A 23590-nucleotide genomic window follows, 5' to 3' on the forward strand; every position below is an offset into this window, starting at 1 on the left:
TCAAAAGTTGACATATTGATTCTTATTAGACGCTACTGTGTCGTTACCTGCATGATTAGAATTAGGCCTATGTAATTTCTGCAGACGTTTACACAGTGGCAAACTCTATACTTAAGGGAGATCCATTGCCTGTTCTGAAATAGAAACCTCAACAACCACTCCCTCCTCCCACTGTCTGTTCAGCACTGAGTCGAGAGTCAAGCATGGAGAGTGAATGCAGCGTTCGCAGTCACGCTGCCGTACGCAATCTGCGTTAGTGGGAACTTCACTCTTCCACTCCAGCATCCCTGCAACTTTCGCCATGAGTTTGCTTCACTTCTCAACCCTTCTGGGTAGGTCACTTTTCTCAATGGAAATAACTGTAATTGTCTGTTTGTTGCTGAATTGACTTTTTGTACATATATCCCAGATAGGATAGCTATTATATATCTGGGATATTATAACATATTATAACAGAGCGAGTTAACTCTCGTTAAAACGTTAGTTTAGTGTTTATCTGAATGATGATATGTCATCCTCAGCAGTCGCTCTTCTAACGCGGGCTCAGACGCAGCTTTTGCGCGGCTCGTGCAGTTTTGACGCGGACAGCTGCGGCTACACGTCTGATCCAGCTTATGCTGCCTGGACCATCAACGAGGAAGGTATGAGAAGGGTTCAGGAACTTTTATATGTAGCCTACTGGTTTGCCAATTATTATTTTTCTGCCCTAAAAGTGTCTGGCCATCAGAGACCGCAACTTGTAGAAATCTCAAACTTAAAGGGATAGTTCATCCAAAAATGAAAATTCTGTCATTAATTACTCACCCTCATGTCGTTCCAAACCTGTAAGACTTTCATTCATCTTCAGAACACCGATGAAAATATTTTTGATGAAATCCCTCCCTTGATAGCTATGCAATACTACTTCAAAAAGTTCATAAAGAGATAGTAAACTAATCCATATGAAGTCCAAAACTTTCTGAAGAAGAATCACAATTGCTTTATATGATGAACAGGTTGAATTTAGCCTTTTATTCACATAAACATTCATCAATTTATGCAGCACGTTTGAGCTTTTGCAAGTTCCAATTAGCATCATTCAATCTCGTGTGTAACGCAGCATGTTTGAGCTTCTGCAAGAACCAATGAGGTTCATTCTCATGTTATGCAGCACGTTTGAGCTTCAAGAGGTTTGTTTTCGCATTTTATTCCTGCTTCCTGCTTAGCTACTGTTCGGACGCTCTTGCTTACTGCTCCGCACTTTGCTCTTGAGCTTCTGTTTATGTCCGCTGATCAATGTTTATGTGAATAAAAGCCTAAATTAAACCTGTTCATCATATAAGCGATTGAGTCTCTTCTGAAAATTTGAATCCATTAATCCATTAATGTGGATTAGTTTTACAATCTCTTCATGAACTTTTTGAAGCGTCAAAGTGGTAGTTGCGTAGCTGTCAATGGAGGGACAGAAAGCTCTCAGATTTCGTCAAAAAGATCTTTGTGTTCCGAAGGTGAACGAAAGTCTTATGGTTTGGAACGACATGAGGGAGAGTAATTAACGACAGAATGTTCATTTTTGGGTGAACTATCCCTTTAAGATTTTTCCAAAATCATTAGGCTGAAAAAAACAGCCTTAAAGTCACTGTGAATTCAAAATTGACAATTGTTGTTGTTTTTTGTCAATTGTTGTTGATAAATGAAATAAATTATCTGTGCACATAATTCTTTTTTTAAATGCATGTGCCCTTGTAATCTTTAATCAAGATAACTTCCCCTTCTTGCAAGGACATATCTTCACTTTGATGATGTGTTTTCAGGCGTGAGGTCTGGACTAGTGCTTAATTTGTAAACTATGAGGTCCCGGATCAATGGTGTGATGGATCCGGCAAGTTAGTGGGGTAGGGAAAGGTAACAGAACATATGCGCAATCAGTTGGGTTTCCATACAACTATTTTAATGCCAATTTTGAAAATGCGCATATCCTGAAAAGAAACACTTGACATGCGAATAAACTCTCAGAATTAAAGGGATAGTTCACTCAAAAATGTACATTTTTAGGTGAACTATCCTTTAACATATACATTTAATGTACTAGACGCCGATTATCTTGATGACATCTTGCGCAAAGTAAAGACATCTTTAAAATAGTTAATGTAACTCAAATTCTTCATTACAGTCCAAAAAAGTATTCTCGTCGCTTCTTAACATTAAGGTTAAACCACTGGAGTCACATGGACTATTTTAACGATGTCTTTACTACTTTTCTGGGTCTTGAAAGTGGTCGTTGCGTTACTGTCTATGGAGAGGTCAGAAATGTCTTGGATTTCATAAAAAATATCTTCATTTGAGTTCCGAAGATGAACGAAGGTCTTATGGGTTTGGAACGACATGAGGGTGAGTAATTAATGATAGAATTTTCATTTTGGGGTGATCTAACCCTTTACGGCTTGATGGTTGTAATCTGCACTTCACTGAGTGAGCCTGCTCTACATGACAGGGCATTATCTGATCTCTGTTCATTGGAACCAATGATTTCCATAGATTATTAATTACACACTGGCCAGAGATGTTTCACAGATCATGCGTGCTATAACTCTTCTCAGTCCACCATCTCGCAAGAGACACATGTTGCAGGACAGCTGTCATGCTATACCTTGCATGTTACTTGTCTTTGTATTTACCTTAATATCATTGTACTTTAAGCACAATGAGCACTTTCCATAACTGTACTTTTCGGCGCTCTGTTCTAAAAATAAGCTTTGTTATCATTACTTCAATTTTGTTTCTGTCCTCTGCCAAAAACTATGATGGCTGGTGAACAACTGGATGGGCTCAGCTGTTCTGGGGAAAACGGAGGAGATGCTTTAGAATGACTGTTGACCGAAGTATGATGAAAGAAGTGTAATCCAGTGAACATACCATGGGCAGTTGTCTGGTGTCTCCTGCTTTAGGAGTGAGTTTTTCCCCACAGGTCAATAAAACAAGACTGGGCAATGTGTCTCTGTTTGGTTTCCTAGACAACACTGACTTTGTACTGGAAACACAGCAGAGACAGACGTCTTAGTTCTAGGAAAATGAAGGAACTTTACTAAATTTTTAATGAATTAATTAAGACAAAGATCTATTTGCCATATAACTTTTCTGTTATTTTATAAAAAAGATGTAGGTCTGTGTTACTGTGTATCAGTGTTCCCACTCTTTGCTATGATTATAGCATAGAAAACAATACCATTAAAGGCACACTATGCAAGATTTGTAGGGGGGGTGGGGGATTTGCCCCGCGAGAATCACGACTTGCTTTACGGCACGACGTCACATACTTCAACAACATATGAAGCAGCCTCTATGGAAGACTCTAGCATGCATTTCAGACACGAATCATGGCAGAGTCGACGAAGAAAAAGAAGAAAGCGCGGTCGGAAGAGTGCAGAGACGGCTCTGCGTGAGTGGTATTTACGACAGTAACGTTAAATACAAGTACTCCACAGCGACTCTAGGGGTCGCTGTTTGAGAAAAACGGAAACTGCACAGTGTGCCTTCAAATAATACCATTTAGAGCATCAGTCATATTCATTTATTAAATGTACAGGCAGCCAAAAACTATAAATGTAAGAGAACATTTCTAGAAGGAGTTGAGATGGAAATTATGAGAAAAAAACGGAATCTGGGGATCTGCTAACCTTGTTTCTCCAGACATTTTCAGCAGCTGTAGAAATCATTAAGGCATTTGAAGATGTACAGCAGACATTCACGGAGTTCATCTTAACATTTAACCCTTTTTCTTTTTAAGAATCAGAAGGAGGGGGGCTACTTCCAGCCATTGAATAACAACTGCTGCAGTGAGTTTTGAGTGTGTAGCGAGAATTGAACGTTATCCTTTATTTGTTTCTTCACTAAATGCACCATAGTATACTTTGGTTTTTAAGCGAACACTAGGTTAATCCCAAAGTATATCTCTTTTTTTTTTTTTTATGTGAACACTAGGGTATGCATATAGTGTGCGTGATTTCATCATCAGGATGTTTGAATTAAGATGGCGACTTGTTTTACAGTAGAAAAAGAAACAACACCAATATATTTCCACAAAATGGGGGCTAATTTCAATTGACCGTACAAAAGACATGACTTCACTATTTTAAACACCTACCTCAGAAGCTGATGTCATGGGTAGAGAAGTGGGACATTAACGATTGGTATTTGCTCAAGGATTAAATATATGAGATCCCAAAAGAGGGACAAACCAAAGTCTGTGTGTTTTTGCAAGAGGTCATAAAGAGAGAGAGAGAGAAAAAAAAGGCATTGTTTTCATCTGGCACCTGGAATGAATCACCATGAGAACATCTGGAGGTATCAGTGATCACTGAAGCTAACGGCAGCAAACGCACTTTTACATCATGTCGAGGTTTGAAGCAGATTAAACAAGAGGAACATGGATACGTTCACAACGTATATGATTACTTTACTTCTGACAGCTGATATTTCTTCTTTAATAAACTGTTTAAATGTCAACGTAACCTATTTCTGTGCTCTAAACAGTTGCTTTGTTAAAGTCAGAAGACTAAATGGACTGTTAAATGACCATTTGAGTATCCCATAAGTCTCCGTTTGATGTGACTGCATGCACTTTATTTTGGAGAACCTGATATGGATCACACCTGTTTTTTTGACACACAGTTTAAAATGGTGGAGCAGTCGCCCATTCATTTCATTACGTTTTTAAGAGGTTTCTGTTCATTACTGATGACCATTAGATTGATTTGACTTCTAGGATCTGAAAACCCAGATCCATTGTTTTATCCTGCAATGAAAATAACAGGACTAAATGTAAACTGAATGTTACATTTTGGAAGTGTTTCTTTTCTGTTCTTAGACTTACGCATACATTTCTGTTCTCACCAATATTGAAATTATGACTCTTCTGTTTTTTTTCAGGTCGCTTCATCACAGCAGATTCGTCATCTTTTGGTGAGAAAGAAAAGTATGTCCTGATCAGCCCAGAGCTGGAGCTCAGAGACTGGAGCTGTATGCGGTTGGTCTATCAGATCTCAGGCTCAGGCTCTCTTCAACTGCACTTGCGACCCGAGGGCGAGAACTTTGACTACGTGTTATGGACGGCGGAGAAACCCTCAGACAGTTGGCTCATTGCCAGCGTGGACCTCCGTAATATGTCTGGGGCTTACCAGGTATCTGCCTGACATGGCACAGTCGCTTCCATGTTCGAATGCAAAGGAATTCAAGGGGGTTGTGTGTGTGACATAATGTAGTCGAGACTATTCATAGTTTGCTTGAGAACCATTAGCTTAAAGTTTGAGTGGAGCCAAGTGAACAAAAGAGCCCTTTGTAAATACTACAGTGGATACGTCTCTCCCTTGATCAGACAATCACTTGTACTACTACACAAATAGTAATTCAGTGTTTTTGGGAATTACATTTGGAAAGACAGACTGAGCGTAATACTTGCCCTTTATAAACAAAGGAATAGAAATTGACTTTGTTTAATAACAAGTGTAATGACTTATGACTGGAAAGAAAGTGGATCTATTATGCTAGTTTTGACTTGAGATGTGTGATGTAAACCTTCTGATGTTATATTTACTCTAAAATTAGACTGTGTGTAAAACTGAAGCTGTGTTTGATTTATGATTTATAGAATCACTGAAAGAGTGAAGAGGTTGTGCCATAATGTGTCATAATGAGTTAGATAAAGATTGTTTTATAGGTTTTGGATAATAAAATAAACATGTTTGTCTGTTGAATTGATAGCAATCGGTGCATGTTTAACTGTTGCAGCCCAAACTGTTTCATTTCTCTTTGTTTATTACTTTTTGACTTTTACTTTTAGCTATTATTTGAGGCTAAACGCAGCAGAGGAATGGGAAATAGCGTTGCTGTTTTTGAAATACACATCATCCCTGGATACTGTATAGGTAAGTCTTCAGATTTTATACTCTTAACCAGTACAATGGACCACAGCATACATGATACTTTAAAAATTCAAACTTTGTGCAGAAAACTTTTTTTTTTGTCACTCCCTACTTTTTTAAAGTAGAAAAACTTCTGCACCCCCCTTAGTGTAATGTGATCTGATTTAATAATAACAACTGAAACAAAAGCAGTGAAGCATAAAATTATCACAATTATGTTCAATATTTTTAATTGAAAAACCTCTGTAACATAAATTTTCTGCATTTAGTTCCAGCTTTATATTTTGAGTAATATCAATGAATAACAAAAAAATAACTGAGCTTTTTGTAGGTTCTGTGTGTGTATCCAAACCCATTTGATTTCATTCCTGAAAGGTATGAGGGACGAGAGGATGATGATTGTAGCTGTAAACTCAAAAAACAAGTACCATAACAGCAGTCCATAACATTTATGTGCTACATTCCAAGTATTCTGATTTCATTTGATTGCATTTTGTTAATAAAAGAATGAAATAGTTATTTGTTAAAACCCCTTGCAAGAGCATCTGAAAATAAGACACACAAACCTCATTGGTTAGCAGGGTAGATTTGAATGTACTCTTTGTGCTAATGCAGTTATACAAAAACACGTTAATAATAATCTTTAATTTCTGTTTAGAGTGCAACTTTGAGGAGCATCACTTGTGTGGCTACAGTAATCAGTGGAATCCCAATGTAAACTGGTATGTGGGTGGGAGTTTGGCCCGGGACCCTCAGTCAAACCTTCCAGATGACCACACCATGAACAATGAAAGAGGTAATAATACAGACTGACAGAATAGCTCCACTGCACACGTGCAAGAGCTGGAATGAATCAAACCAGGCTCTCCAACAAGACAATAGCTTTTTTCAACCCACAATTCTCTTGGTTTGGAGCTTGCTCACTCTTCTACGCTGAGGAATGTGCTTTGTGAATCCATTCTTTGTTTAATTTTTCCACTCTGAACTAGGTCACTACATGTATGTGGACTCGATTTATGCTAAAAGGTTCCAAGAGGTGGCCAAGTTGGTGTCACCAATGACTACCACTTCAATGGCAGGATGCTTGTCCTTTTACTATCAACGGGACCAAGCCATTGGGAACTTCTTCTCAGTCTTCACTAAGGACCAGCTGGGCCACTATGAAGAGATATGGAGACCTGATGTGTATGCAACCTCGCACTGGAAGTTAGTGCAAGTGGATATAAAGGCACCACATCCTCTAGAGGTCAGTGAAGTTTTTATGTATCACTGCATTGCGAGACAGATTTTGAGAGACAGTATGGTGACATTAGACAAAAACAGCTCTTTAGATACAAACTATATGGCAACAGAATAGAAAAAAGAAAAAGAAAACATTTTCAAAAATGCATGCGTTTTAAGGTGCATTTAGTTTCCATAAAAAAATAAAAATCCATTTAAACAATTAAATTACTGTTAATTTAAAATAATCTCTTATAAAGTAACATTAAACACAACAGTTATTTTAGCCTGGGATAAATCCAGGAGACCTTTTCTTCACAACTTTTTGCTCATGTTCTGCTACAATAGGTCACAGCAAATGCATGAACACAGTACAGAACATTCACATGTTGATACTATCCATATGTAAGCTTTCTACTTAATATATATTACAAGTTTTAACTACCCAAAACATACTAAAGCCATTTGCAAATACACTATCATGGCTTAAGAGCTGTAGTTCCCACATGTATATGCAAGAACACTATCCTAACAAGACTAGCACCTATTTATAAAAGGGGTCTATTGCACGGTTAACATATATAAGACGTTGTGCAGACTTATGTCATGTTATAGATGGCAAGTTTAAGTCAAACAATTATGAATTAATGCTCTATGAAGGGTTCTTTACACCCTCTATATAAATATATTTTGAACTCCAGTAGATGAATGGCTAACACTTATGCAATAATTTTCAATAATAGATTAGCACATTTTTGTTAAAGTACATTCAGTTAGTAACGAATGTCACTAACTTAGACTAATATTCATATTATGACATTCGTAACTAATTGGAATATATACTGTCGTTCAAAAGTTTGGGGTTGGTATGATTTTTAAATATTTTGCTGAATTTTCATCAGCCAGGACTTCAGTCTCAACATGGCCTTTCAGCATTATTGTTTTGAATATTATTGTGTGTCTATTATTGTTGAAAGCAGTTGCTTTTTTCTATATTCTTTGAATAGAAATATATATATGTATGTGTATAGTCTTTAAAAAACATTTTAATGCATTCATGGAGTATATACGCTTTTGCCGAAAACTCCTGAAAAAACCCCCCAGAAAAACCTCACTGACTTTTTACCGTTCAAAAGTTTGGGGTCAGTAAGTGTTTTAAAGGTATATATTTTCTGTAACCAAATCAAATACAAATAGTTTTACTGAAAACTGACCATATAAATGTAATCAAAACTGCTTTGATTATGAACTGTAATAATTGTAATAGATACCTTTGGTAATTTTTAAATATAGTTCAAAGGTTGATCTATTTCAAACCATACATAACGTCATCTCTGTACTGGGGAAAATGGGAGTGTTTATTTTGCATCTGTAGGAATAGTATAAACATGAAGTGAAGAGCTAGCGCTATGGCTGCCATGTTTGAGTGTGAGCAGCCAACTCTGGGAGACAATGTAAATAATGAGAGTGGGAGTGTGTGTGGAGTCTGGAGATTCTCTCCTGCAGATGAGTTCATCGTCTGAAGTGTTAATACTAATGCACCGCTCTTTGAACCTTTTGAAAAATTGCTTTTACACTGAGTTGCAAACTAAATCCATTTAAAACTTTTTCAGTTTTCAAAATTAATTAATCATTTTGGGGACTATTGTTCCCTTCATGTTGGGTACTTCATTTGTCTGATTTAGATTGATTGGTGTATTTGGATTACTAGGTGGTGTTTGAGGTGGCGTTCAACAGTGCCCGTGGTGGATATGTTGCTCTGGATGACATTTCTTTCTCATCAGAGTTTTGCCACACAGAGACAGGTCAGTGCGGTGCTGTTGCATAATAAGCACTAAATGTGACTTATGCAACTGTGTATAATCCCAAACATCACAATACAGCTGTTTACAGAGCTCGAAACCACTAGCAAGTTGGTTTAATTTGAACAGTCACTGTAACCTGGTAAACATGTTATCTCTTTTGCAGACATGTCTTTTTGTTTGGGATTCTGTAGTCACTATTACTTAAAGGTGCAGTAAGCGATTTCTGAGAAACACTGCTGATATTTGAAATTGATACCCAAACAAACAGACTAAGGGAAAAGAAACACATCCCTCCCTTCATTGCTCCCAAAATAACGAACATGCTATGCAACACAGGAATTGCCCAAGTATGGATGAATCAGCCTTGATTCAACAACAGCAAACTGTACCTCAGCATATTTCGGTTCTGTGAAACATAACAAAACCAGTGTTACTCAAGTATCGAGCAGAAACAAAGCAACCTCGGCGTCCATTTTCAGACCTTCCTACTCTCTCATGTCTCTCCAGATCTAGAAAGCTTTTTCAATATTAACGGGGGTCCTAGCCCTCGCCTGATCGTAACCCTTCTTTCAATTGTATTCCTCTGACCTTTTACCTCTTTGGTAATATCTCAGCCTTCTCTCTTTCTATAGTCTTTCTACAAAATTTCCCACTTGCTCACTCTCTCTCGTCCCCCATCATGAGCATATGCACCCCTATTTCTGATTGGCTGCAAGCGTTTTTTGGTGCTTGGTCTGATCGCTCAATCCACTTAGTTTTTTTTCTCTCCTATGTACACAGCCAGGACTATGTACAAGCCCACTTTTTTTAAGCACGCACACAGATCAGATATCTAGAAAATATTTATGGTGTTGATTTCAGTTTTCAAACAACATTTCTCAGAAATCGCTTACTTTAACCCTTAAATGCATGAATGTTTTGCCAATCATTATTACATATTCAGTTTTTTTCACTAATATTTGATTGCGTTCAGTACTTGCTCTGCAGTAAATCGCTGAATCTTAAGTTTTGCTGATGATACTTCCTATTCTTTTGTTTTCTGCCTGTGATAACTATGAGTGAAATGTCACTTCATCATTGTGTATCAGACATTGTCACCTTGTGGAGTAAAGGTGAATTGCACTTATTCAGTCATCAGAGACTCAATTATTGTTGTGCAGAAAAAAATATACTTACACTGTTACACACCTCGGGTCATTAGCAACCCTAAACAGTTTTTACAGGGAAAACAGGCATTCTTTTATCTTTTTTTTTTTTTGTCATATTGTTTATAATTAATTGATTGATGAATATTAAAAAGGTTGGTGTCTAACTTTAAAACATTTATGAGGAAGAGGGTAGTGAATGACGTCCCGGGTCACTAAAGACCCGAGGTATGCGTTGAAGGGTTAATATGGTAAAATACCTTTTTGATTTGATTTTCTCTTATATCATCGAATGACAACAAAAACCACCATTGCACTTTCTTGAACACATGCTTATTGCTATGCACTGCAAAATACTGATCTATGAGGTCATTACATGTAATAGGGAAGTTGAGGTAATTTTCAACAATCTAATGCCTATTCGTAGCTATTTTACGTTTACGCTTCCAATCTAATTTTTACGATTTGTATGATCTGTGTACGCCCTACTGACGGTTATGTTTAGGGGTGAACATTCATGCTTTAAATTTTTTTTAAAAAGTGTACGTTTTCGTACGATTCACATTGTACGAATTCATACGAAATCGCCACCTCGTAAAATAGTTCCGCTTTCCTGTGCGATCAGGTTGTAATTAACATGTAGGCCAACTTCTTTAAAAATATTTCTGATTTATGTAGCTAATGAGAATTGATGAAATTAACACATATTATGAGATTTAAAAAAAACTTATTTATGTGTTTCAGTGAATCAATAATTTGTCAGTAATTGTTGAATAAGTGAAAGGCATTTAGGATAAAGGATTGCCTTTATGTTCAAAACAAACGTATTACCTTTACAAAAATGTTGCTCCACCAATATTCAATTACAAGAAATATATTTTTTCACCATCATATACTTTGGGATAGAAAGTAGTCCCTTTTTTTTTTCAGAGGGGCCTTCAGATTTGTACCCTACAACCTAAAACAGCGTACAAGTGGCTGTTTAAAAGGAAATTTTCTTGTTGTTGTCCTGTTATAGCAACCACATCGACTTTCCCTTTAGTCAGCAGTTTACATGTGTTTTACAGAAAGTCTGTGCATGTGGGAGATGCTCATGATGTGAGTCTGTTTCATGTGAATCATGTTTCAGAGCCAGCGTTTGACCCTTCTGTTGCAAACTGTGACTTTGAGGAGGGCCTGTGTCAGTATTATCAGGAACAGACCGGAGGTTCAGTGTGGAACATGGTCTCTGTGAAACCAAATGTTTACCGCATCGGTGATCACACCACAGGCACTGGTGCGGAAGTGAGACTGTTTTTTTCATAAAATCACCAAATTTGTGACATATTTACATTTACTAGCTATATGATATTTTTATGCACATTTAAATTTAATTGTTTTCTTCTGCTTCATGCATATTTAATTTGAATTGATCAGTACTCATAATAAATAACAATTAATATGAATAAAGAACCATATGACTATTTATTTAAAATGTATATGTCTCTTATGTCTGTCGATTATATCCACAGGGTCTTTTCTGCTGACCAACACTCGTTATTCCTCACGTCCAGGGTATGTGGGTCGTCTTTTTGGACCATCCCTGCCAGGGAACCATAAATACTGCCTCAGGTTCTACTATGCCTTGCATGGGTTCATGAAATTAGATAATGCTCTGGCTCTCTATATCTATGATGAAAACAACGTAGCTCAGGAGAAAATTTGGACCGTGTCTGAGAGGTCTAGAGATGTTTGGACAGAGGTGGAAGTCACCTACTTAAAGCCCATGTCTACTAAGGTAAGTGTAAAATGAATGGGTTGTTGGTAAATACGGTATGTGTTTCTTCAAGACTGGGTTCTGTTGATGATCATGGCTGCTTTTAATTTTTTATATGCTGTATACACCTCCGAGTCAATAAGATAAAAAATAAAATAAAATAAAAATTATACTTTTATTCCACAAGGATGCATTAAATTAGTCAAAAGTGAAAGTAAAGACATTTATAATGTTACAAAAGATTTCTATTTTAATAAGCATAAGTTTCCAACATTGAAAGTAAATAAGAAATGTTTCTTGAACACCAAATCAGCATATAGTATTAGAATGATTTCTGATGGATCATGTGAAAATTCAGCTTTGCCATAACATGATTCAATTACTTTATATATATATATATATATATATATGAGTTATTATGATTTGTAATATTTCACAATATCACTGTTTTACTGTATTTTATTTATCAAATAAATGCAGCCTTGGTGAGCATAAGAGACTAATTTAAAAAACAGTTAAACAGTTGTGTAAATTGTGTGATGATGAACAGCATGAAGGTTTAAGTGTTCTTCAGATTAGAGGTGATAGAAGGACGTTGTCCTGAATGACTAGTACAAATTCAGTTTTAATACTTTTTTATTTTAGTAAAGTATTTTCTTGTCACTTCCAAATGATAAGCCCTAACAAATCTTGTCCTGCACTTTGGGTCACCCTGTGTGTGAATTCCTGTTGTAATCTCAGGGATCTCAGTTCTGATAACTGAAGAGCAATACTCTTTTTAATGGAGAGTCTGTGGCAGGCAAACAACATCATTTGTGGAATATTTTGTGCTTCCTCAAAATGTCAAAGCCATTTAAGGGAAAAACCACAGAAAAATCTAAGAGTTTTGAAAAAATAACGTTGGTTATGAATTGTCTCTTTTAAAATAATATTAGAAATGAACTATTCAAGTAACTCTTAAAGGTACATTATGTTTGTCCCTCTAGTGGTTAAAAAAAAACTGCATGCATTTTGCAGAAGAACATTGTTTTGGTTGTGCTTTGGCTTTGTGCGGATGAATATGGTGATCCTGCTGCTCATAAAACATTCACTACTAGGCTTAAGAGATATAAATAGTTTTGATGGAAATTGGAAAGTATCTCAAGCTGCCTAGCTAAAGACGTTACTGTGCATACCCATTATAAATTCCAGCCCAGCGCTACAACAACCATAATAAAATTATGCTTCACAACAGATAACGCTTCACAATGAACTCTGTTAGAGAGTTACACATGGCAATTTATCTGTTCAATAAAATACCTTACTAATTCCACGTTGCTTTTACATTTTAAAATCCTTGAGTTCTGGCCATCTCCAAAAAGCAAAGTTAATGTTGATTCTCGTTTTATTACAAGCTGTCGCATTATTATTTTTTGCCAACAGACTTTCATGTTAAAAAAAAAAACCCCGGTTGATTCCCCGGAGGTTTGAGATTTATCGTGCTCCATGTCAACCTTTCTCTCTTGTTGTGACAACTAACCTATGCCACTACCACACCATATATGCATCAAAGTAGCTGGAGCAACTTTTCTCTAATTACAGATATGATGAGACGCACACATGCGAATGACGTATGTACACAATTCCCAGCTAAAAACAACAACATCCCTATAGGTCTAAAATATAAACACTTATAATAGGCTTACCACAGTGAATCAGGGTAATACAAAAACACACTTTGGGAGAAGGACTGATGATGTATTGATTCATTATTTACATTTTGTTCATTTTTAACAAAATAAAAGTTAAATAGTGTACCTTTAATTAATACTTAAGTGACCGTTTTTGCTTTGTTCTTGAGTAAAATGATGTGCTATATTACAGGAGTTTAGGACTACTCAATTATGATCTCTCTATTTTAGCTTTATTTGTCATTATGTAACTTTTTATTAACTTTCCTTTAAGGTAGTATTTGTCAGCATCTGCAGAAACTTCTGGGACTGTGGACTTGTGTCTCTCGATGACATCTCAGTGACCCTTGGAGACTGTCGGGTTGCTACAGGTACTTCTACCCTTTTAACAACGAAAAGCCCTATTCAGATGGCAATTGTGTTCCACGGTTAGAGTTAATTCCAGCTTTTTCCTCTTTCCTCCCACCATACACAAGGAATTTTAAAAACCTTCCAAAAGAAAGTTTTCACTAGATTGGTTTTGACCAATACTTTATTGTGCTTTTCTTATGAACAAAGTTACCAGCATTAACACTGACAAATGTTCACTGACTCAATTGGAGGGTATAACAAACGGATATACACAAGAGAAACAGATACACATACATAAAGAATAATAATAATAAAAAAAGCTATATACATAATGTTAGAGATAGATGATTTACAGGCAGAAAGTGCCTGTTGAAATAAAGATAATTAAGGTGTCTATTAAAATAAAAGCAGGAGAAATTTTTTTAAAAAGGAAACAGATTAATTTTTTTTTTTAAAAGAGAACCTGCATTTGCCTTGATCTACATCTTGGTGTACTCTCCTATCCTATAACTTTAGAATAGTTTTAAGAATAGAAATCAAGCTGTCATGAGTTCTGTTCCAGTGCATAATAGTTGTAATCTTTGCTCTATTGATTAAGGCAGTGGATCGCTCCAAACGAACAATATCTATAAAATAGGACAACCATTGCTGTTTGACAAAGAATTAGGAGGAAACCAAGAACTAATGATAGTTTTCTTGGCAGCTGTTAAAGGATTAGTTCACTTTCAAAAAATGTTTTGCTGATAATTTACTCACCCCGATGTCATCCAAGATATCCATGTCTTTCTTTCTTCAGTCGAAAAGAAATTAAGGTTTTTGAGGAAAACATTCCAGGATTTTTCTCCATATATAATGGACTTCAATGGCAACCAACTATACTAATGTTCAAAGAAGGTTCAAATGTCCGTCTCAATGCAGCTTCAAAGTCTCTACACGATCCCAGTCGAGAAATAAGGGTCTTATCTAGCGAAACGATCAGGGAAGAGGGAAGTTTCATTCTAAAACGTTTCAGAGGTGTATAATATATTCTGTGGATTACATTGTAGTTGGTCAGCTGGTGGGCAGGGATTTTAGATGAGACTGAAACATTTTACCAAATTGTTTCCCAATCAAAACTATAATCCTGCGCTCCAAGCTCTCTGTCCCAAATTCAGATAATACCCAGAGTTCCACATTTCTCCATGACAAGACTATCATAAATAATAGAGACCTTGGCCGTTTTCCCCTTCATGGATTCGAACCAATGAGCCATGGGGTGAGATGTCAAAGGTCTGTCAAGGAACTCTATAAGCCTTAAGTGAAAATCCAGGTGGATTATAACAAGACTGCAGATCCCGGAGTGTCCTTAACCCTGTGTCCTCATAAATATTCTCTAACGTGTTAATGCCTCTATCTGACCACAGCGAAGGAGTATGGTTTCATGTCACGTAATAGGTAATAATTGTTCCAGATAGGAGACTGCATGCAAAATTAATAATCAACATAATATTTTTGCACCAGATATATCATACCATACATATCATGTACATATTGAATTAGCTATAATTGGGCCAAATACTTTAGAGGCTTTTTAAAGTTTGATTCCTGAAAATAGTACATCCTGCAATCTATGAGGAGCACAAGGTTTTTTTTTTTTTTTTACAAACGTCACTTAATAATTGTGGTGAAACATTTTGGTACCTGTCCATTTATCATGTATATATTTCCACATACTCACTTTAATGGAGAACAACTATAGATATAATGTGTGCCTTTTCATTCATATAAGCGTAAAGAAAAAAAGTTATGCTTGGTATTGGTTCTTTCTTTTAATAATAAAACTGACTCATAAGGGTTAGTCTAAAACTGTCCCCATACTGAGAATTGTCCAAACGATAACATGGTGTTTGACTCAGTTGTGTTGCTTTTATGGAAGTGAAACCCATGACTTGTAAAAGATTTAAGCAACTGATTGCTCTATTAAAGGGTAAACTCTATTAGGTTGCTTGGCAGAAGTTACTTGTCAGTTGTGAGCATGTTTTAAACAATGTGGCTTAAGAAATGGGCAAGGCCCTCGTCTAAGGTTCTTAAAAATTCTGTTTATAGGCATATATTCCAGGGCAATTGAGAACATCTGCCCTCACAAACATAGACATTAAATGGGCAGTGCCGGCTGCGGTGAATAGAAATAGACAAGCTTTTAACCATTTCACTCACGTATAGTGTGGTAATATGTACTTTACTGTCCTAAAACAGGTCAACCTTTTTATGCTCTGTTTAGGACCCTTAAATCCTCCTCCTGGACACTGTAACTTTGAAACTGGGGACTGCGGCTACACTCAGAAAAAGAAAGTTAAGAAAGGACATTGGTTGCGGATCAGGGGACAGACACCCACATCTTACACAGGACCCAAGGGGGACCACACCTTAGGGGTAGGTGAGTCAGATTTATACTTCAGCTTGAAATGCTTTATTAACTGCTGATGTCATGAGACAGCGCACACTAAGTCTTTCCTGCTCTGACTTCAAGGCTACTTCATGTACATTGAGGCATCTCACATGTTACCCAAGCAGTCAGCCCGACTGATGTCCACTGAGCTGAGGGGTTCGACCAGCCCTCAGTGTCTGATCTTCTTCTACCACATGCATGGCTCAGGCACTGGCACCCTGAGCGTCCTGCTGCATAAGGGGGACAAGGAGAGATTGCTTTGGACAAGACAAGGAGAACAAAGTGCGTCCTGGATGAAAGCCACAGTGGATTACGAGTGTTACACAAGGCATTGGGTTAGAAACACTCTCCTACTCCCTTTCTTGTTGAAAAATGTCTTTGAAAAAATGATTTTATAATGTTCACATCAAAGCAACCATTTGATCACTGAGAAGATGGTGCTTGAAGTGCCAGGAAACTGATTGAAGGTCACTGTGTTACTTTTTTTTGTATGAGAAATAAAGTCATGTGTCCCTAATTGTTTTCAGATTATATTTGAAGCCATTAGAGGATCTTCAGTGAGGAGTGACATTGCAATCGATGATATTGTGTTTAAAAAGGGACCATGCAAAGGTGAGTGAACAAAACTGTTTACCATAACGACAACACAATGATTTTTAAATGTATTTTTAAATGACTACCATGTCATGTCATCCAAGTGGATGCTGCACATTGGTGGTGGTTGAGGAGATTGCCCCTTCTATGTAAAGCGCTTTGAGTGCCGAGAAAAGCGCTATATAAATGTAATGAATTATTATTATTATTATTATAAAAAGGTCAAATGATCTGATATTTTAGGATAGTTATTGACCTTGACACAGTCATAAGCGTTTGCAGGGGTCCTCTCTATGATGTCATTTCCTGTTTTACATTTTTTCCCTGCATATTTCTGCATGTTGGTTGGACCACATGTAATAATAATACTTATAATGATAATAGTAAAAGATTATGCAAAAAAAAAAAAAAATTCATTTTAATACGATTTATTCTATATTAAGATATCAGGACAGTTGTATTACCTCCAAACAAGATCAAGATGAAATTCAATGAAATATTAAAGACATGGTCATAAAAAAAAAAATAAAAAAAAAAAAAGGTTTATTAAGTCATTGTATGTGTGACCTGCATTTTTAGGTATTTTATATTTATATTTGTATTTTATATTTTATTTTTGTATATTATTCAACTTTTTATATTTTTGAATAAATTAATATAGCCTATAGGATTAAAAAACGTGTCACATCATGGCCCCACAAATTCTTGCTCTAAGATTGAATTCTTATGAATGGTTTACATAAATGTCTTCTTGTGTGCTGTAGTATTTGAATTCAAATACATAACCTGAAGGTTGAACTGGAAGTGTCAGTGATTCATGCATCGCCTCATCCTCAGATTGTTTTATTTGATGTATTGCAGTAGGTTGTGTGAGGTCAGTTGACTGCACTGCAGTAAAAGGCAGGTGGTTTTTTCAGGGAGGTTCTCATTGGAGTTTGTCTATGGAGGGATAACATACTGTTCCTGTACTTATCTGATTCTGTTTACTGAGGATACAGTAATATGGGACCCTGTAAGAGATATGTTGTTTATACTGTGCATAACTCTCTCTTTCTTTCTTGCTTTCTCTAGATCCTGGAGACAGTGTTCCATACTCAGGCTTCTCTGAAAATTTTAATGAAATTGAGTACTAAGCGATTCCCAGGCTGATATATTTTCATTTGTGTGTCACTGGGGACAGGGAGACTGGGAGAGAGAAAAGAACATTTGTTACTTAGACTCAACAGTGTTCTGCAGATTCTGGCCATGCATGACTACATGGAAAGACACACGTTTCATTGTTCCTTATTATAGGTGGTATGATGTGTCTATAGGTCTTGATATAGTCACCATGATTTTTTTTTTTTTTTTACCATTGAGACAGTTTGGGGACTGTCTTATTTTTGTGTATTTTGTGTAAGGAATATCAGAAAATGCTTTTTAATTTTTGTAATGTGTTGACATTGCTTAGCGGCATGCTGCTGGGTAGCAATTTTCAGTTTCTGTTTGCTGAGGTGAATGTTTTCTTATTTGTTTTGACACTGATCAGTGTCCAGAGTAAAAGCTTGTTTGGACTAATGGCAAAGTTCAGGTCATGGGTTGTATACAGTACATTCTCACTCACAATGTTACATTTATTAAACAACTTTTTAAAAATGAAAATGTCTTTGTCAGGTCTTGTATATTCCCATCAGAATCACAATACTGCTAACTCTCTTGCAATATCCCATCAAACCATCAAGAAATACAAGAGAAGCTGTCCTCTGTCATTTTGATTTACAATGATCAGTGTTGTGACGTTCATTTCTTCTTATTATTCACCGCCATCTAGTGGAATATGTGTGTTATGGAAAACATAAAACCTGGTTGAACCAATACTAACCAGATTCTGGGAAAATACAGCTATAAACAATGCTACTAAATATTTTTTCCTGACCTATATAGCCTACAGAGATTTCGTGTTTGCTTTCCGTAGTTTTGTGTTATCATCAAATAAAAGACTAACACATCTCACAATACTAGGCTACATTACCCATGATTCACAAAAACAGGTCGAACTTGCTTTTGCGGTCATGAACGTTCAGCAAGAGCATTTTGACCGACGTGTAGTCCTAATGTCGTTATCAGATTAAGGTTATTTCTTAAAACACTTTGATGTTTCTGAAAAGTTTAATTTCGTAGTCAGACGATGTTCGTGAATCCTCAGACGTCAAGGCGAGTAGGCTACAGGAATTACAATTGTTGAGTGGAAGTAAAATATTCACTTATTAATACACACTCATTGTTTTGTATTGTAGCAGGCCTATTTCCTTCCGAATTATCTCATCAGGACACAAAATGTAAGTAAATGGTGAAAATATATTGCTTAATGTATATTTATTTAAGGTGTTATAATAACATACAAATAAATCTTTGTGCTCTCTCAAGTGAATACCTCAAAAACTGTAGAATGAAAGTGAAATACTATCATCTGCAAGACTCTTAATCGCTAGCAGTGTTACTGTTGGCTACTTTAATTTGTCAAGTGATGTGTCAGAGCACTTGCTAAGTGTTGAAATCTTTTTTTTCTGTGATTGGTGCTAAGAGTGATGAGGATGAACCTGCTGAACTAGAACTGCTGCAACTAGTAGCTAATTCCCACAATAACACAACATTGAAATTGTAAATACAATTGTTTAAATTACAGCAGAGACTTTTATTCGGTTGCAAATGTCCATCAAATCCATATAGAGTGTGCCTGTTACTGGACAGCACAACCCTGTATTGGAAACTATGTTCAATACATGCCTAGAGCACTATTCAGCTGCTGTAGAGTAAAAACAGCAGCTTAAATCTGCTTTTGTGTCTCACAGATGTTGAGAATTGTGGATTTCCCCATGCAGTTTATCATGTCTACAAGGGATAGTTCACCCCAAAAGGAAAATTCCTTCATCATTTACTCACCCTCATGTCGTTCCAAGCCTGAATGACTTTTTTTTCTTCTGCAGAATAAAATTGAAGAATATTTTGAAGAATATTGGTAACTACATTTTTGTTACATTGACTTCCATTGGACAAAAAGACAGTAAGACATTTCTCAAAATCTTTTACGTATTACAGAAGAAAGAAAGACAAACATATTTGGAACGACTTGAGGAATGAGTAATTTATGACAGAATCTTAATTTTCGGTTCAACCATAAAGAGGCATGATAAATTGCATTATATTCCCTATGCTACTGTATCACTTTCAAACATTGTATTTTTGCATGAAAAGAAGAACTGCATATTTTCATATTATTCCTTTAAAATTGTCTCAATATGTCTAGGCATGGCAAATTTTCAAGTTGTCCTGGCCGGCTGCTGCTTCAACCATGTGCAGCCCATGTGCAGCACATCTAAAACAGTCTGCTTTCTGCTCATGAGTTAGAAACATTTTACAGAAGGCTGTGTGCATAAAAGTGTTGTAAAGATGTATCAGATTGTATCAGCAACTGTTGGAGATATTGGCATTGGAGCCATGAGCCATTACTCGACACCTAGGCGGAATAGAGTTAGCAGACCAAGCCGCTCGGTGATAACAGCAAGTGCGCTCGGAGTCATACTGGTTATTGCTGCCATGGTAGCATGGTGCTACTACTACGCTTCTCTTCAAAAGGCCAACCGTCTGACGACTGAACGATTAGACCTTAACAAAGACGGTTTTGTCATCCGAAACCAAGCTGGTGTTGTCATTTTCAAAATGGCATTCAGGTATTTTTTTTAAATGTTGTTGTTTATGCTTGTATTTATGATTACTTATATATTTGATTCATTATGATTATGAGTCACAGTGTTTTTCTTTGTCCATTTTAGGTCTGGAACCCTTGATCTGGACTCGTGTTCGAAAGAGGGACAGATTCTCACCTGTGACAAATCAAATGCGGGGAATATAAATTTCTTCATAGAAACAGTAAAGCCTAAAGACACAGTTGAGTGCTATCGTGTGCGCTGGGACGAGCTAGAGGAGCATCGGTTGGTGGAGCACGTCATGTCCTGCAGTGGATCACATTGGTACGGTGGCGCGGAGACTTGGTCGCAGCATTGGCCAATAGTTTTAAAAGGACAGCAAACACCCAAACCTTTCATTACAGGTGATATCCGTTACAATCACCAGGCGTTTGGTGGTATCTTAGAGCGCTACTGGCTTTCTTCCAATGCTACAGCCATAAAAATTAACAATTCTGTTCCTTTTCATCTTGGCTGGGATGAAACAAACAGAACTCTGTGGTTTCAAGCTCGATACGATGACAGCCCTTATAGGCCAGACCCTGGTAAACCCCATTATGTGACGCTCAGCTATCGAGTATGTGTCGGCCTTGACGTCACCTCTATACACAAGTACATGGTACGGCGATATTTCAACAAGCCTAATAAGATTCCCTCAGAAGTTGTCTTCAGTCAACCGATGTGGTCTACAAGAGCTCTAGAAGAAGTCAACCAAGAATTTATTTTAAAATATGCATCTGACATCCAAAAAAATGGCTTCAACTGCAGTCACCTGGAGCTGTACGATAGATTTACTAGTGGCTACGGGGACTTTGAGTTAGATCCAATCAAGTTCCCCAATGCTTCAGCCATGTTTCAAAAACTAAGGGAAGATGGCTTCCAGGTTACTCTGTGGACTCATCCATTTGTCAACTATAATTCTGTCAATTTTGGTGTTGGAGTAGAGCGAGGTCTGTTTGTACGAGTGCCTGATAGCCAGCTTCCCGCTTTGGTGCGTTGGTGGAATGGTATAGCTGGAATTTTGGATTTCACAAATCCAGAAGCTCGGGACTGGTATGCCATGAATCTCCGCACCCTCAAGAACAAGTATGGAGTGGCATCTTTCATGTTTGATGCAGGAGAAACAAGTTACTTACCCCAGCAGTTCAGTACCTTTGTTCCTTTGCAGGATCCCAGTACTTTTACCCGCCGCTACACTGAGATGGCAATACCGTTCAATGACCGCGCAGAGCTGCGGTCGGGCTATCAATCTCAAAACATCTCCTGCTTCTTCAGAATTATTGACCGTGACTCTCAATGGGGATACGCCTTAGGCCTCAAATCTATAATCCCTACTGTACTTACTATCAGCATTCTAGGCTACCAGTTTGTTCTACCAGACATAATAGGTGGAAATGCATATTCAAACCTCACTGGACTTCCAGATCGTGAGCTGTACATCCGCTGGCTAGAGCTCTCAGCTTTCATGCCAGCCATGCAGTTCTCACTTCCACCATGGCACTATGATGATGAGGTGGTGAAAATCGCCAATAAGTTCATTGCTCTCCATAAGTCTCTTGTAGCCCCTCGGGTTCTGGAGCTTGCTGGGGAAGTGCTGTACACTGGGGATCCCATTATTCGCCCTCTTTGGTGGATTGCAACAGATGATGAAGCAGCTTACAAAATTGACTCTCAGTTCCTTATAGGAGATGACCTTTTGGTGGCTCCTGTACTTGAACCAGGCAAGCAAGAAAGAGATATATATCTTCCTGCAGGCAGATGGAGAAGTTACAAGGGAGAGTATTTTGACAAAGGTCCCATATACCTTACTGATTACCCAGTGGATTTGGATGAGGTTGCTTACTTTGTGTGGTCAGGATAATTGTAAGTAGGTAGGGGATGGACCCCCCCAAAAAAACCCAAGAGTGCTGAATACTGATGTCTATCTACCCATACTATATATTATTTGCACAATCACGTGACATTTAAATAATTGTTTTTTATGATAATAGGATCAACAAGGTTTATGTGGTACTTTATCTGTATGCTGATATTACATAATGCTCAAGAAAAAATACCACAAATTGCGGGTTTGCTGGTGTTTATTTCATACTCTTTGAACAATGGTAGCTTATTTAATGTATAAATGAAGGTATATGTACATAAAACTGGTAATGTCATACTTTTTTTTGTAGTGGAGTAGTATCATGTACTTGGCGTAATATTCTGTTTGGTTGTAAAATGTATTACCTGTATGAAATTAAATCGAATGTAGCTATACATGTGGAGTCATTCACAGACCACATATGCAGTTGTTCAACTAATAAAGATCTTCATCGCTGACAAACAATAGGATCGTTTGCCGATTTGCTTTCAATTGACTGTAGGTCCACAGCCACTTCAACCAACACTCTTGATGTCCTTAAATTTCCTAGCACGACTCCGAGTTAGAAACCGCTTCAAACGGTTCAGTGCGTGCAGGAAACTGCACAAAAATTCATCGCTCATGCTCCCCAAAAAAGAGACTTCTACTCTTAAAAGTGAACATTTTCCAAAAATGCACTCAAGTAAATGTAACCGGGTAAATGTAGTTTCTGGTGCAATGCAGTTTCCATGAGGTCATCATTATCATGATTTTTGATCATAATCATTATAATGTAAAGTAAAATATCAGTACATTTTTGGTTTATAGAAGAAAAAAAAAAGTGAAAGCAGCATGATTAACTTATTTTTTTGCCTTTCATGACACTGTAGTGGCACAACATTTTTGCATGTAAATCTATTGGTAATTTTTTGTAAGCAACCACATTACTCGAATGTACAATGAAAGATGTAACTAATTTAAAGGTACATTTTTTTATTTAATACGTGTAAATGTTTAAGCATATGTTAATTAATATACACTCAAATGTGTAAACTTGTGAACATAAAAGGTAAATTGATAATTTATTGGAAATAAATGATAAACAAGGAAAAGCAAAAAAAATAAGTTTTAATACATGGTAATTGCTTTTTT

At 36.9% G+C, this 23590-nt stretch overlaps 2 protein-coding genes across 4 annotated transcripts; both read left to right on the top strand.

The window, feature by feature from the left end:
• The first annotated feature begins 200 nt into the window (after positions 1 to 200).
• mamdc2a (MAM domain containing 2a) lies at positions 201 to 18500 on the top strand. Of its 3 annotated transcripts, none has more exons than XM_084415071.1 (14): positions 201 to 332; positions 525 to 641; positions 4909 to 5159; positions 5819 to 5903; positions 6559 to 6696; positions 6890 to 7146; positions 8833 to 8926; positions 11201 to 11347; positions 11583 to 11848; positions 13772 to 13868; positions 16109 to 16264; positions 16358 to 16611; positions 16804 to 16888; positions 17942 to 18500. In XM_084415071.1, the coding sequence occupies exons 1-14, from the start codon at positions 215 to 217 to the stop codon at positions 18001 to 18003; spliced, it is 2127 nt and encodes a 708-aa protein (XP_084271197.1). In that variant the 5' UTR covers positions 201 to 214; the 3' UTR covers positions 18004 to 18500. The 3 variants fall into 3 exon arrangements, with proteins under 3 accessions (XP_084271197.1, XP_084271198.1, XP_084271199.1); XM_084415073.1 differs by having other exon boundaries at positions 216 to 332; positions 522 to 641; XM_084415072.1 differs by lacking the exons at positions 16804 to 16888; positions 17942 to 18500 and having other exon boundaries at positions 16109 to 16260; positions 16358 to 16555.
• Positions 18501 to 18915: 415 nt separating this feature from the next.
• On the top strand, positions 18916 to 22918 carry LOC311294377 (myogenesis-regulating glycosidase). The gene is made up of 4 exons (XM_084415216.1): positions 18916 to 19063; positions 19147 to 19188; positions 20157 to 20580; positions 20683 to 22918. The coding sequence occupies exons 3-4, from the start codon at positions 20300 to 20302 to the stop codon at positions 22454 to 22456; spliced, it is 2055 nt and encodes a 684-aa protein (XP_084271342.1). The 5' UTR covers positions 18916 to 19063; positions 19147 to 19188; positions 20157 to 20299; the 3' UTR covers positions 22457 to 22918.
• The last annotated feature ends 672 nt before the right edge of the window (positions 22919 to 23590 follow it).

This window comes from Rutilus rutilus (assembly GCF_951802725.1).
Source record: "Rutilus rutilus genome assembly, chromosome: 7".
Classification (NCBI taxonomy): Eukaryota; Metazoa; Chordata; class Actinopteri; order Cypriniformes; family Leuciscidae; genus Rutilus; species Rutilus rutilus.